Genomic DNA, 14,132 nt, shown 5'->3' on the forward strand with positions numbered 1-14,132 from the left:
TCCTCCCCCTCCGAGGACCTCTGGTAGAAGACCTCCGTGGACCTGTCCCTGTCGAGTCGCCCAATGGCAAGGACCAACACCGGGGAGACCTCCGCCCGCGTGGTTGTCGGCGCAGGGACTGGAGAGGTGCGGGCCGAGCTCGCGCGGGCCACGGCGGGCGCTGCGGCGCAGGGACCGCGGACACAAACCCGTCCGCGCAGCGGCACAAGGCCGCTCCGCGAAGGCCATCAGAGTGAAGGAGCGGCGGGGTTAACAAACCGGGGTTGTCACTCATATGACATCACAAATGTCGCACGCAAGTTGCGTTAGTGAACGAGACGCTCTCACTTTCCACTCATTTACTGACCACGCCACCGCTGCCCTCGCTCTCATCTCACCTCTCCAGTTCTTGTACTCCGGGATATAGTAGTATTTGTTCCCGAACTGGTCTGTGCCCACTTGCTCCTTCACTTCCTTTGACAGCGCTCTCCACAGGGCGCGGAACAAATTCTGAGACCGACCCATGCTCGCCGCCTAGGTTCCAGCGCGAGCAGCAGCCCAATCCGTCGCGACCGTAACAAGAACGCCCCAGCCGCTGACCCCACCTACCAGCGTCCCACCAGTAACTGCGCTCACCATTGGTCAAATGGCATCATTGCTCTACCAGTGGGAGACTGTGTTGTTACAGTCTCTCCGAGCTTTGTCATGGCGGCGTCCAGTCCTCTATCCAGTGTAAAGGAACGTGATGCTAGGGTTTTTGTCAGCGCGACAAACCGGATTAGACGACCCTCTTCGTCTACGAAGAGTGGAGGCCACACGAAGGTATAGTAAATCTGACTCTTTTCTCTAACAGGCCAGTTAAAATTTGGACCAATGGCTGCGTTAGCATTGCGTTAGCACTTTTCGCGCCTCATTATCACTTTCCTTCCACCAAACCCGGCTTTCTTCTTCTTTTAGAACATGGACCAAAATTCCTAGCATGTACCAAAATTTCAGACTCCCAGAAGGAAAGCAAGTATTTAACGTAAAGCAAACTATTTGTTTGCTCCAAATAGTTTAGCCACAGTGAACCATTCTTATCCAGGAATAATGGGAATCCTCCTGAAATTTCAGGAACCAGGCAAGGCCCAGTCTTGCAAGCAAGCCTTTCTAAGGATAGCAGCCTCAGGCCTGCTGTATTGACTTTTTTTTTTTTTTTTGGTTTATTCTGTATTACCTGTGTACCCCACCCCCCTATCATCCTAGGATAGGATTCCCCCGGAATAATGGTTCCTCCAGGGTTTTTTTTTTTTTTTTTTTTTTTTTTAACTGAGCCATCCAGCCACCTGTTGGCATCTTAACTCGGGCAGGGACTCGAACCGCTGTTGCTCAGAGCTCCCACTCTTGAGCGAGCTCTTAACCAACTGAGCCAGTTGGCCGGCCCAGTCCTCAGGTCTTTAGGTTAGGCAGAGGTAGGCTTCCAAACATGGGTAGGGATTAAGCTGACCTAGAGTGATATTTCAGAGCCTGAGCAGGTTGAGAAAGTAGTGTAAGTGTGGGGACTGACAAGCTCAGGTGATAAGAGTGTTGCAGGAGGCTGAACTCAAAGTGCAAGCCTGGTGAGCAGCATCCGTGTAGGAGGAGGGGATGGTAGTGGTGATGGGAGATTAGTTATATGTAGGGGGATTGGTCAAATAAATGAACACATTAATGATAATGGAAGGCAGGTTTCCCACTGTTAGAAGAGAACTCAAGGAAGGGATGATTCCTTTTACAGATATTTGTATGATATTTTACTTGTTACAAGAAGCACATATTACTGTTATAATTTGAATAATCATCAAATAGGAAAATATTTTAAGAAGAAATGGAAATTTCAATAGAAAAATGTGAAAAATTATTTTCTGGTGAAATATTGAAGCTCAGAAATGGCAGGCCAACATAGTGGTCTGGGAGGAAAAAAATGTCAGTCCTCAGATGCAGTTCAGACAATAATTAGATGAATGACCTTGGACAAATTACTTATGTCTTAGTTTTATAATCAGGAAAAGCATTTAATACTATAACCTACCATCTAGTAAGTCTCCTACTTTTTACCACAGATTACAATGTCAACAAATAGTAGGCTCTTAATTTTAACTGTTGTTGTTATCGATCAATAACAGAGAATTAGGTAAGTGTTTGAAAGTGTTAGACTGGATATTTAAACCTAAGGCAAAAGTGTCTTCTAGAATACAAAGGACCATGTATATCTTTAAATCAAACACTTGATATGCTAAAATGATTTCCAAAATGCTTTTATTTATTAGTACTGCTACTGTCAGTGTGTAAAAGTATCAGTTTATACCTTTGCTAGCACTGTGTATTTTTTTTTAAAAAACTGATAGTTTGATAGGCTAAAAAATTTCATATAAATTAAAATTTCATATAAATTAATATTGATTAATAATGAATTTAAAAATCATTCTGGTTACAGTAATGTAAATTCCTTTTAACATCCAATAGATTAAGACAAATTTTGATAGTTAACATTCACTAGGCACTTACTATGTCTAGGAATTGTAATGAGCACTTTTTAATGTATTAACTCATTTAATCTTAATATCCTCACCAGAATAATGATGGTTCACAGTTATGGAATATCAGAAATTTCATTTGTCTTAATTTGTGAGAGTACTTGTTAATCATTTTTATTTATAAATATTTAATTGGCTTTATTTAAATGTGCCTAATTGTTGAACTTACTCGTTTTGTATTTATGCCTAAGGCATAAGAAATACTCGAGAATTTTTTAAAAATATTGTCGTTTAAGCTTTTGTCCACTAGGTGTCCTCAGTTAAGTTTATCAGAATTTAAATGAAAATTTGTTTGTCTCTAAATATCATAATAACTTAATAAAATACACTCTTTAAATGAAATTTAGAATAATGCTTCAGGATAAATCCTTTATATGTAATTGTTTTTACTGTTGATATTTTTTACATTCGTGTAAGGTCTTTAAAAATCTAAAAATCCCCTTGATGTGTGATAGAAAGAGATTTAAGCATTACTTGCGATTTTTGTAGTATATGTAATCTTGGTAAGGTAAGGACATTTTTATGTTCAAATTAATTTCTTATTGTTTAGTTTTATCTGTTTTCCCCATTTAATTTTTATATTTTCTTAAAGGGTTTTGGGACTGGAGTTAAACAAAGACAGAGATGTTGAAAGGATCCATGGCAATGGAGTTAACACCCTTGACATTGAACCTGTGGAAGGGAGATAGTAAGTTTATTATAGTTACACATTTTTCTTTCTAAATGAGATGCAGTAAAGTCTTGCTTTCAGATTATGTGAAGATTCATAAATATTAGTAAAAATTCTAAATTGTAGCATTTTTAATCTGCTATTACTAATTTTAAATAAATACAGAACTTCAAACCTACAAAATGTTTCCAGATAAACATTTCTAAATGCTTTAATATAAATATATTCATTGTTAAATCAGCAAACATTAAACTTCTTTTAGATGCAGAAGGCTTTTAAATGCTGGGGTGTGTAACTAGCTGCTATTTTAAAACATAGTTGCTACTCTCAATGAGTCTAATGGGGAAACAAATATTAAAAAGCAGAAATATATTTTAGAGAATTAAGTTTAAAGCAAACCAGACTTATATTTGAGTTCCTTTGGGTTTTACTCCTTTATCGGCTGTGTGACTATGAGCAATTTACCTACCTTTTCGAATTCTCAGTTGCCTTAGCAATACAATGAGAACAATAATACCTAACAAGTGTGTTGTGAAGATTCATTGAGATTCTATATTTAACATGATTAGCATAGGACCTGGCATATCATAAATGGTTGCCACTACTGTTAATCAAAAGCGTTATCACCTATACTTTTACCCTTTTCAGTATATTCTCCACAAAGTAGCTGAACTGCTTTGAAAAATGCAAATCCAAACATGCTATCCCTTCATTTAAAACTCATCTTGACCCCCACATGACTGTTACAAGAAAGTTCAAAATTCTTCATGTAGTCTGTTAATTAGAACAAGTATAAAAGTAACTAAAGAAAAAGTTTATCATGTCATATTATGTGTAGCATTTGCCCCACAATTTTTGTATTATGATGAAATATTACTACTATTAATATTTACATTAAAATAAGCCAGGAAAGATTTGATAGAATTCTATTTTTTATTGCCAGCTTCATGGTCTCACCTAGTAGTATATGAGAGACAGGAACAGAGAACAAATGCTCACTTTAACACATGGTTAAATCTAAAAGATGACCAGCAATAACTCTTCTTTTTCCTGAACTTGTCCAGGCTTAACGTCGCACCTCCTATTCAAGGATAGCTGTGGAGTATTTGCTTATAAAATAATGCAGACAAGAACAGCAAGGGATAGCTGATTATTTTTGGTCTTGAGTGCTGGTGGAAAAAATATTTGGTGCTGCTTCTCCAGTCAGCCATTTTGGATAGTAATCAGTTGTTTGACCTGTGAAGTACATGAAGCCAGTAGGCTACCAACTAGCAGAGTCAATGAGAAATGTGGGAAATTATATATGCATGAAATATGTGTGAGAAATACAGGCTGAAGAGTTTTGCAGAGCATATAGAGAAAAGTCAAGATTCTCACTAAAATCGTTTCTCCCTTTATTGTGTGGTAAAAATCTACAACTGTTTATTTCATTGTTTGCTAAGACTTGTATTTTGCATTAAACCCTTTTGGCAGAAAAGAGAGAAATAAAAAGGAAAATGTATGTAATGGAAAATTATATCCTAATCTTACTTTTTCTTAAGAAAATCAGTGCACATGAAACTTGCTCAAAATAGTTGTTAATATTTACCAACCATGAAAGCTGTAAAACCAGAATGGAAAACAGAATACGTAGATCTGGTAAAAAAGCATTTGTTTCCAAAGGTAGGAGTTATTTTAAGAGGTACAACTTCAAAGAGTGCGTTTGCATTTCATCTGTAAAGCTTGACTTTTCTTTTATACCTCCAGTTCTTCTAAGTTAATTTCATTTATCTTTAATACCAGGTTACCTTGTCCATATAAAAACATGAAGCCATATCTCTTAATTTACTCTGTTACAGAATAATAATCTCACAGTTAAATAATGTCAGTGCCATCATATACTTCAAATACAGTCAGTTAATTTCAATAATGATTCAGTTTTTTCACCCAATTAATGAAATCAAAGGAAGTCATTTTAGCAAAGAATAACTTTTTAGAAGTCATTTTAGGAAAGATGAAATATCTGGCATTATTGAAAATACCATTTAAATTCAATTTAAAAGTTCAACTTTGAAAATATTTGTTTTTGTTTTGATAGTACATGTAGTGCCATGGTAAAAAAATATTTCACAAAGTTCATATATGAAGTATAAATGTTTTTGGAATTGGTTATGGCACACATGTAACTCATGTCTGTGTCCAAACAAGATGCAATATTTTTATCAACCAAGATAAATGTTGTAGTTGTTAAAATTTACAAATATTTCTCTCTATCTACAGTTAAACAGAACTACAAAATCTTTGTAATGAAGCTAACGTTGAATATATATTAAAAAAAAAATACTTCAGTGTGGTGTTACTTGTTGTCTTTCTTTACTGCCCATCATCATGATGTTGGACTTCAAAACTGAGCAAAGAACTTTGAAGAACTACTTTTAAATTAACCTAATTGTTCTACAAATTGGTATTGCTACTTGGACATGCTGCTAGTTCATGAACCTTTTGTAACTGGTTGACAACAAGATAAGGAGCTTGTACCAACTCAAGAAAAAATTAGAAATAAAAGAAAAATGTTTCAGAAATGAAGACTAAAGCATAAGGAACACAGGCAAATAAATACAAGAGATAAGTCCTTAGGTGAAGGTGGAAAGGAGGAAGTTCTTTAAATAAAAAAGAAGTGGAGAAAAAAGGATTCAAGAGATAGGGACATAAGTATAATAGATAATAGGCAAAGGAGATCTACCACACATTTAGTAGGAGTTCTCAAAGAAACCCAAAGGAAGAGAACAGAATAAATATTAAAACTATGATCCAAGGAAACTTTCCTAGAATAAATAAGATCTGAAACTATATGTAAAGGAAAGAAAATCATATTGTAACTAGACTTTGATTTGGGGCTTTATACCCAAAGAAATGAAGTTTCTTATCTAAGATGTTCAAATAAAATGAGCCAAAGATTTTTATAAGTCAGACTGATTTTTCAAGTATAAAAGGACAGAAAAATTGTCAATAACATAAGAATTCAGGGACTATGGTTCTCATTATCCCTGTCTTAGGAATCTACCAGAGAATAAAATCAGAGAACCACAGTGAGTAGAGAGACAGCAACATGAGGATTGATGGTGAGCGATAATATCAGCAAATCACAATCCTTTATGTAGGTATATAAATTTGTAGCTCTGTCTTCCCGACTACAATAGATTTTAAACTCTGGGAAGAAAGGAACCATGCCTGTCTTGTTCACAGTTGTATCAGCAGAGTACCTGGCATATTGCACTTCTCAAAGTTGAATGAATTGAGTAAATGTGTTCATAATAGAGGGGGTAAAATCTAACATTTGTTGATTTTTTTTTTTGGCCAGGTACTGTAAAAGGAACTTTGCATATTATTTTTATATTTGCGTTAACTTTATGATTTAGATGAAAATGTCCCCCTTTTCCAAAATGTTGAAAGGTTTAAACAGGTGAAATTACTTGCCCAGGATCAGACAGCTATCTAGCATCAGTAATAGCTGTCTGTCTGATTCCATTTTCATTTAACATAGTTGTAATTAGGACATTTAATATAACTTTGTAATATTTCACTTTATAGTAAGAAATATCTTTTGCCATCTTGTTTCTATTCTTTCATTTTGATATCATGAAGGTACATTTTTTATGAAGGTAAATTTTTAAATGATCACAGATGGAATCTTTCCATATTCATTCTTGTACAAATATTAGATTAACAAAATTTAGTTTATTGAGGTCTATATTAATGAAGGTTTACTTGGTATTTGTGGACATAATACATTTGGTTGTTTACAGATTAGTAATTTTCAGAAATATGCAATCAAATAAATCAACTACATAAAATGATAAATTAATACTAATTTTTTTATTATTAGCATGTTATCAGGTGGTTCAGATGGTGTGATTGTACTTTATGATCTTGAGAACTCCAGCAGAAAACCTTATTACACATGTAAAGCAGTGTGTTCTGTTGACAGGTGTGTATTAAAAATATAATTCATGAAATTATAAACAGTTGAATGTTTTTTACATCAAATGCGAAGTGTGCAAATAGTCATATGAATGTCTCAAGCAAATTGTTCAAATAATGTATTTACATGGCTATCTCTTAATATTTTCTTAAAAATAATAACTGAAATTCAGGTGTATCTGTTTTTAATCTGACTTTTCCCAAACAACTTTGACATCAGTTTTCAAAAGGATTTTATTAAAAAACTTTTGATTATGTCCTTTTTATTCTATATGTACATAGCACACTTCACTGACTAATTATTGTTTTTAGTACCACTTAGTATAAGATTCATTTATTAGTCTTTCAGCTAATTATAAACACAAATTAGATTTTTCAACTGGTATTAATAGAACAAAAAGATTAATGGCTAGAAGCAATAAATATACTGGCAATCCCTCACCAAACATACACACATGCTCACACAGCCCTCTTAACTCTCTACTTACTTACTCAAAGATTCCTAACTTAAAAGCTTACCTCTCTTTGTCTTGAGTTTTTTTTTACTATTCTTGACTGTTTTTCCAGTCTTGTGAGAATGATTTTTAAGTCTTTAATAAAATGTTTTGTGACTTTGTTGTAGTTTGTTTATAATTGTCTGTTAATTCTTTCTTTCTTAATTCTTTCTTGTCACCTGTATCTTATCTGATATTGAGCAGACCTTTGAATTTACAGAGAGAATAGGCATTGAGAAATGCTTTCAAGAGGAAACACTTCATGAACATTAATATCAACAACCACTCTGTATTAGAGGTGTTCCCAAAGCACTAGGATAGGTGTGTAAGTCCATGGAATATTTGTGAGGAGATTTATGATTGTTTCTTGGCTCTGGTGCTTCACTTTGGAAATACAGACTTGGGAAACTATTTCTCTGAACCTTACATTATTCTTATAAGGTTTCTGTGAGAATTAAATGAAATATCTTTCAAAAAGCAAATTGGAAACTGTAAAACCACTGCGTAGATGGGAAGTAATATAGAGAAACTTGGTACAAAGCAAAATACTACCTCAAATATTCTTGAACCTTAGTTTCTAAGAGGCTTATACCATTTTATACTCTCCACTCCCACCAAAAAAACCAAAAACACTAAATTCTAAAGTGAAAGACATATTAATTTAATTCATTTTCATCTTATTTTATCTTAGCTAACATTTTAGCCTTGTTTAATTTGTTATATAGCCACATGCTATATAATGTTATTCCATGAAGGAGCTGCTTTTCTGGTGTAGAAGGTCAAGTAAATGCTTAGTGCATCCATCTTTTGCTTTACTATAATTTTCTTCTTGAATTCAAACTCTGTCTTAAAAAGTATGACTTTGAATGTAAATGGGCATATAGTGAATGTCTTCACAAAATAAAGTAGCATGTTTACATCCAAAGACTTTATATTAATTTTAAAAAATAATTTCATTAAAAGTCATTATTGAGTTAATGTGGCTTATGCTGTTTCCTGATATTTATGGGTTCTGGCTTTACTTAATGTGTTTTTTCTGGAACACCAAAAAGATTCCTTTCCTCTACCAAAATTTTTATTAGATGTGAATGAGAATAACAGGTCATATATAGTAAAGGAATAATACAATATTTTGTCCTATTTTAAATTAAAATGAAAATTTAAAATATAAATGAGCTTTTATTTGTGGTCACTACATTAAAGATTTGTTTTAAAACTGGAAAACATCTGTATAGATCAAGATTCTAAGGAGCAAAGAGAATTCAATTCTGCTTATTTTAAGCAGAAATTTTGGGGAAGATAATTAGTATCTCACATAACTGGCAGGAAGGTGTCAAAATCAAATGTAGAAAATGAGCAGAAAGCAAAAGAAACTAGGGTAGACACAGTCAAGGTTACACCAAGGAACTAATTAGTTTGGGTTCTGTTACATGTCACCAACACAGAATCAACTACAGCTATAAATAATTGTTAACTATCCCTGGGATTTACACTACTCGCTGGAGTTTTAGAGTCCCAGGCAGGAGTTGGAGGAAGCCCAGTACTCATGTCCATGCCCTTGCTGCCAAGAGGAAAGGAGAGAATTTCTGGAGTCCTTTTCTGCAACAAGAGTCAGGGTCCCGCCTTTCAGTAAAACACGGGATTTCCCCCAAACGAGGAGTTTGGGTGCTCAGCAGCCAAGAAAAGGGCACATGTGTACCACAATCCACGCATTTGGCTATCCAACATCCATATACACCTTTCTTCCCATACTTACCCTTCCTCTAAAAAAAAAAAAAAAACAGTTCCAGCCTAAACTAATGCAAGTATCCACCATACAACCAAAAATGGATCACCCCTTTCCCCAAAGGGTGATGACCGTCAGTCTATTACCCAGTTACCACATCCAGCTCCAGTTGAAGATAGTGTCCCATTTTTCCAGTTTTTTACATGATCTGGTGTCAGTAGTATACAATCTGTGGACTCAATTGTAAAGTTAACCTGTATATAATAATGGAGATAAGAGAGAAGAAAGGAGAAATTAAATTAGTTAAAATATATAAATATATACATGACAGAAAGAAAGGAAATATGGGTTGGCACTAGAGTCCTTATATTTTGCCGCTGCCTCAAGGCCAGAAGTGACTCTTAAGACTTTTCCTTTTTTTCATGTTCTCATTCCTTCAGGTAGCACCACAAGTGTTCCAGGTCCTTTACCCTGTATTGTGATCCAAACCTTCACCTTAAGGAATCAGAACTTGTGATGGTCCTGTCTGCACAGGGCTGCGGTAGTCTTCTGACGACTTTTATTATGGAAAATTTCTAACATATACAAAAGTAGAGAGTAGTATAATGAGCCATGTACCCTTCAGCCAGCTTTAACAACTATCAGTCATAACTAATCTTCTACTCCATCCACCCACTCTGAAGATTATTTTGAAGCAAATCCAGAATCATATTTTATTCATAATTATTTGTATCTCTAAAAGATATTTTTTATAACCATAACCGCAATATTCACATACACGGTAAATCTGGATATTAAGTATCCAGTGTGTTCAAATTGCCCTCCATTATCTCATAAGTGCTTCTTAAGAGCCAGTTTGTTTGAATTAAGATATAGTAAAGTGACACATACTGTGTTGAGCACTGCTTCAGAGCATGTACTGCATCCTTCACGACAATACAGTACCCTCACAAGGTGGGGTATTGTAGCTGATATAACAGTCATCAACAGACCATGTTTCTATGGGTGATGGGTCTCATAAGAGGCGATTCCATGGGCATCTACCAGTTGCATTCGTTTGTCATAGAATAAGTTCCTTGATCTAAAGCCACACTGTTTGGGGTACCATGGAAGTATGTGAGGCATTCAGCAATTCTAAGAATGATAGATAATACTGATAAAATGATATTGGGAATAGCAAATTCAAAACAAGATTAGGTATCTCTTCCCGTAAGGAAGTCACTGCCCCTCCCATGAATAGGTCCAGTGTGGCTGTGTGATCCCTCCAGGTGATAGCACAGAAATAGGAAGTCTCATTGTATGAGCCTCAGTAGGATGCAGGCCTCCGCATCACATGATGAAAGCCTGAAACTAGAGGTGCTTGAATGTTCTTTTCCTGGACAGCTAGAACACAGGCTTGTGATCTAGATTTGGCCATATCATCCTTCCTGCGACTGCTGTTTGTTAATATAGGATCAACTTCAAATTCACATAAGTCAGTTATCTCTATATGATTGCTGTTTTGTAGAAATCATCCTGATGTCCACAAATATAGTGTGGAGACTGTGCAGTGGTATCCTCATGACACTGGCATGTTCACATCAAGCTCCTTTGATAAAACCCTGAAAGTATGGGATACAAATACATTACAAGTAAGTATATGATAACTTTTCCTAATGGCTCTGCAGGGTGAAGGAGAGTTTAATCCTAAACCATTTTAGTATGATGAGATATGATTTTTAGTAATAGAAATGAGATAGAAATTCAGTATTGCTAAGATATGATGTATGTTAGATGTGAAAGCAGGATAGTTGTTAAAGAGAACTGGACTGCGTAAGTTCATATGTTGGTCTGCTGCTGCCTAGCTGTATGACAGGCAAGTGTCTGATCCTCTCTGTTTTAGTTTCCTCATCTGTAAATGTGGGTAATGATTGTACCTTATTGGACTGGTTGTGAGGATTAAGAAGGTTGATATATGTAAAAAAACTAGAACAGTACCTAGCATATAGTAAGTGCTCAAAAACCATTAGCTATTATTTTTATTATTTGAAAACAACTATGGTCTAGTGGCATAAGGAAGAAAATTGGATTTATCTCCTATTGAACTAAAAATAAAAACTTAGAGGAAAAGAAAGTTATTAATGCAGCTTAGTAAAGGTTGACAGTAGATAATAGTTTTTATATCTGGTCAGATTTGTATTTCTAGTGCTAATCTTTCCCTGAGCTCTAGTACCTGTCCAGAACCTCTTACTTGAATGTGGTGTCATCTCAAACTTAACATGTTACAAACTAAACATGATCATTCCTCACATCCATTTAGTCCTCAAATCTTAGTAGTCTTTCTTCAAACTCTCTCATAGTTCTCCTTTCTATTTTCCTCACCATCACTGTATATCTAGACTACTACTAAAAACTCCTAACTAGTTTTCTTGCATTACTGTTCTTCTCACATTTTCCATGGTAACTTCTACCCCAGAATGAATCTTAATTATAAAGCAGTTTCATCCTGTCTCTACCCAACCTCTCAAGTGATTCCCATTGTCTGTGATTTCAGCCTGGTATTCTAAGTTCTCCGTAACCTCACTCCCTACTCCCTCAACCTTAGCTTCTACCTCTTTTCAACATAAATGATTTGCTGCCTCTAAATTGGTCTCCTTTTGCCTTCTAATCACATTTTGATTGTGTTGTATTCCCTGCCTCAAGTCCCCTTCCTTAGGCAACTTTTCCCTTCTCTTATTTGTCTTATAAGTTGAAGTTTGTACCCTATGACCAACATCTCCCCATATCTACATCCCCTGCCCCCTGGTAACCATCATTTTATTCTGTTTCTATGAATTTGTTTGTTTTTATATTACACATATAAGAGAGATTACCTGGTATTTGTCTTTCTCTGTCTGACATCACTTGGCATAGTGCCTTCATTATTGTAAATAATGCTGCAATGAACATGGGGTTAATGTATCTTTTCAAATTAGTGTTTTTGTTATCTTTGGACAGCTATCCAGAAGTGAGATTCCTGGGTCATATGATAGTTCCATTTTTAACTTTTTGAGGAACCTCCATACTGTTTTCCGTAGTAGCTGCACCAATTTACAATCCCACCAACAGTGCACAAGGGTTCTTTTTTCTCCACATCCTTGTCAATACTTGTTATTTCTTATCTTTTTGATAATATCCTATTATTCTTTAACAGGTGCAAGGTTATCAATATCTCATTGTGGTTTTGATTTGCATTTCCCTGTTGATTAGTGATGTACCTTTTCATGTACCTGTTGGTCATTAGTGTATCTTCTTTGGGAAAATGGCTATAGTTAGTTTCTCTGCCTATTTTTTAATTGGGTTGTTTGGTTTGTTTTTTGCTATTGAGTGATATGAGTTCTTTTTATTTAAGATATTTAGATATGTGTTAGCTATTAACCCCTTCTCAGATACTTGATTAGCAAGTATTTCCTCCCATTCTGGAGACTGCCTTTTCATTTTGTTGATGGTTTCCTTTGCTGTTGAGAAGCTTTTTAGCTTGATGTAGTCCCACTTGTTTATTTTTCTTTTGGTGTCAGATCCAATCATCAAGGAGTTTACCGCTATGTTGTCTTCTAGGAGTTTATGGTTTCAGATTTCACACTGAAGTCTTTAGTTTATTTTGAGTTAATTTATTGGTATAAGATAATGATTCAGTTTCATTCTTTTATACATGGTGGTCCAGTTTTCCCAACACCATTTATTGAAGAGACTACTATCATCTTTGTAATTCTTGGCTCCTTTGTTGTAAATTAGCTGACTATGTATGCCTGGGTTTATTTCTGGGCTCTCTATTCTGTCACTTTGATCTGTGTGTCTGCATTTATGCCAATACCACACTGTTTTGATTACTACAGCTTTGTAATACAGTTTGAAATCAAGAAATGTGATGCCTCCAGCTTTGTTTTTGTTTATCAAGATTGTTCTAGATATTCGAGGGCTTTTGTGAATCCATACAAATGTTAGGATTTTTCTTTTTTATTCCTGTGAAAAGTAGGAGGAATTTTGGTGAAAAGGTTGTTTGTTTGATTGTTTGTTTGTTTGGTTGGTTGTTGGTTGGTTTTGTTTTGTCTTGGGGAGGAGTGTGCTGTTAAGATGAAAGAGACTTGAACATTTTTTTGGGAATGAGTTGGTAGGGAGGTAGAGGTTATAGATATCAGGAAGATAGAAGAGATAATGTATGGGATGAGGGAGTTATCTTTAAATACCAAGAAGGATCATTTTCCCATGTTAACAGGGGTGAAGAAGGAAAAAAAGATAGTGAAAGCAAATGTGTTGTAAGTTTGTTGATAACATTAAAGGAATTCTCATTGATTGGCTCCTATTTTCTCTTTGGAATAAAAGATCAGATCACCTGTTGTGACCAAGTGGAGATGTTTATGGAGAGTGGAAGTTTGAAGTGGCTGAGAATGTTGCAGAGAATACTGGTGAGATATTGTAGGACTGGCAGTCAGTTCTGAAAGTTGATATGAATGATCTTTTATAGCAATACCAGTCTTCCCTACTTTAAAACTTTCTTCAGCTTTGTAAAGCAGAGCTCAGCTAACTGCAGCCAACAAGCCAAGTCTAGATTCTGGGCCAGGTGTGGGTCATGGCCTCTTTTCGTAAACAAAGTGTTATTGGACACAGACATGTTCATTTATTTTCTACTGCCATTTTGAATCACCAGTGGCAGAAATGAGTAGTTGGTCCTCAAAGCCTAAAATACATATATATATACATATATGTGTATATATATATATATATATATA

General features: G+C 35.2%; 2 protein-coding genes across 5 annotated transcripts in view; one reads left to right on the forward strand and one right to left on the reverse strand.

Annotated features, from left to right (window-relative positions):
• NDUFAF2 (NADH:ubiquinone oxidoreductase complex assembly factor 2) overlaps positions 1–588 on the reverse strand; it is a 184,756-nt gene extending 184,168 nt beyond the window's left edge. For 2 of the 4 annotated variants that reach the window (XR_002126131.1, XM_019661550.1), the window contains exon 1: positions 378–588. Coding sequence is in view for 2 of the 4 variants with exons in the window: in XM_019661550.1 (XP_019517095.1) it covers positions 378–504 (127 nt within the window). In the remaining 2 variants the exon portion in view is untranslated. The remainder of the gene's footprint in view (positions 1–377) is intronic. The other 2 variants (XM_019661548.1, XM_019661551.1) reach the window with 2 other exon arrangements.
• Positions 589–637: 49 nt separating this feature from the next.
• ERCC8 (ERCC excision repair 8, CSA ubiquitin ligase complex subunit) overlaps positions 638–14,132 on the forward strand; it is a 45,696-nt gene continuing 32,201 nt past the window's right edge. Inside the window, exons 1-5 of the mRNA XM_019661541.1 lie at positions 638–801; positions 3,127–3,222; positions 7,070–7,171; positions 10,892–11,015; positions 12,557–12,563. Coding sequence (XP_019517086.1) covers positions 725–801; positions 3,127–3,222; positions 7,070–7,171; positions 10,892–11,015; positions 12,557–12,563 — 406 coding nt within the window. The 5' untranslated portion in view covers positions 638–724. The remainder of the gene's footprint in view (positions 802–3,126; positions 3,223–7,069; positions 7,172–10,891; positions 11,016–12,556; positions 12,564–14,132) is intronic.

Source organism: Hipposideros armiger, unplaced genomic scaffold, assembly GCF_001890085.2.
Source record: "Hipposideros armiger isolate ML-2016 unplaced genomic scaffold, ASM189008v1 scaffold_352, whole genome shotgun sequence".
NCBI classification, from domain to species: Eukaryota; Metazoa; Chordata; class Mammalia; order Chiroptera; family Hipposideridae; genus Hipposideros; species Hipposideros armiger.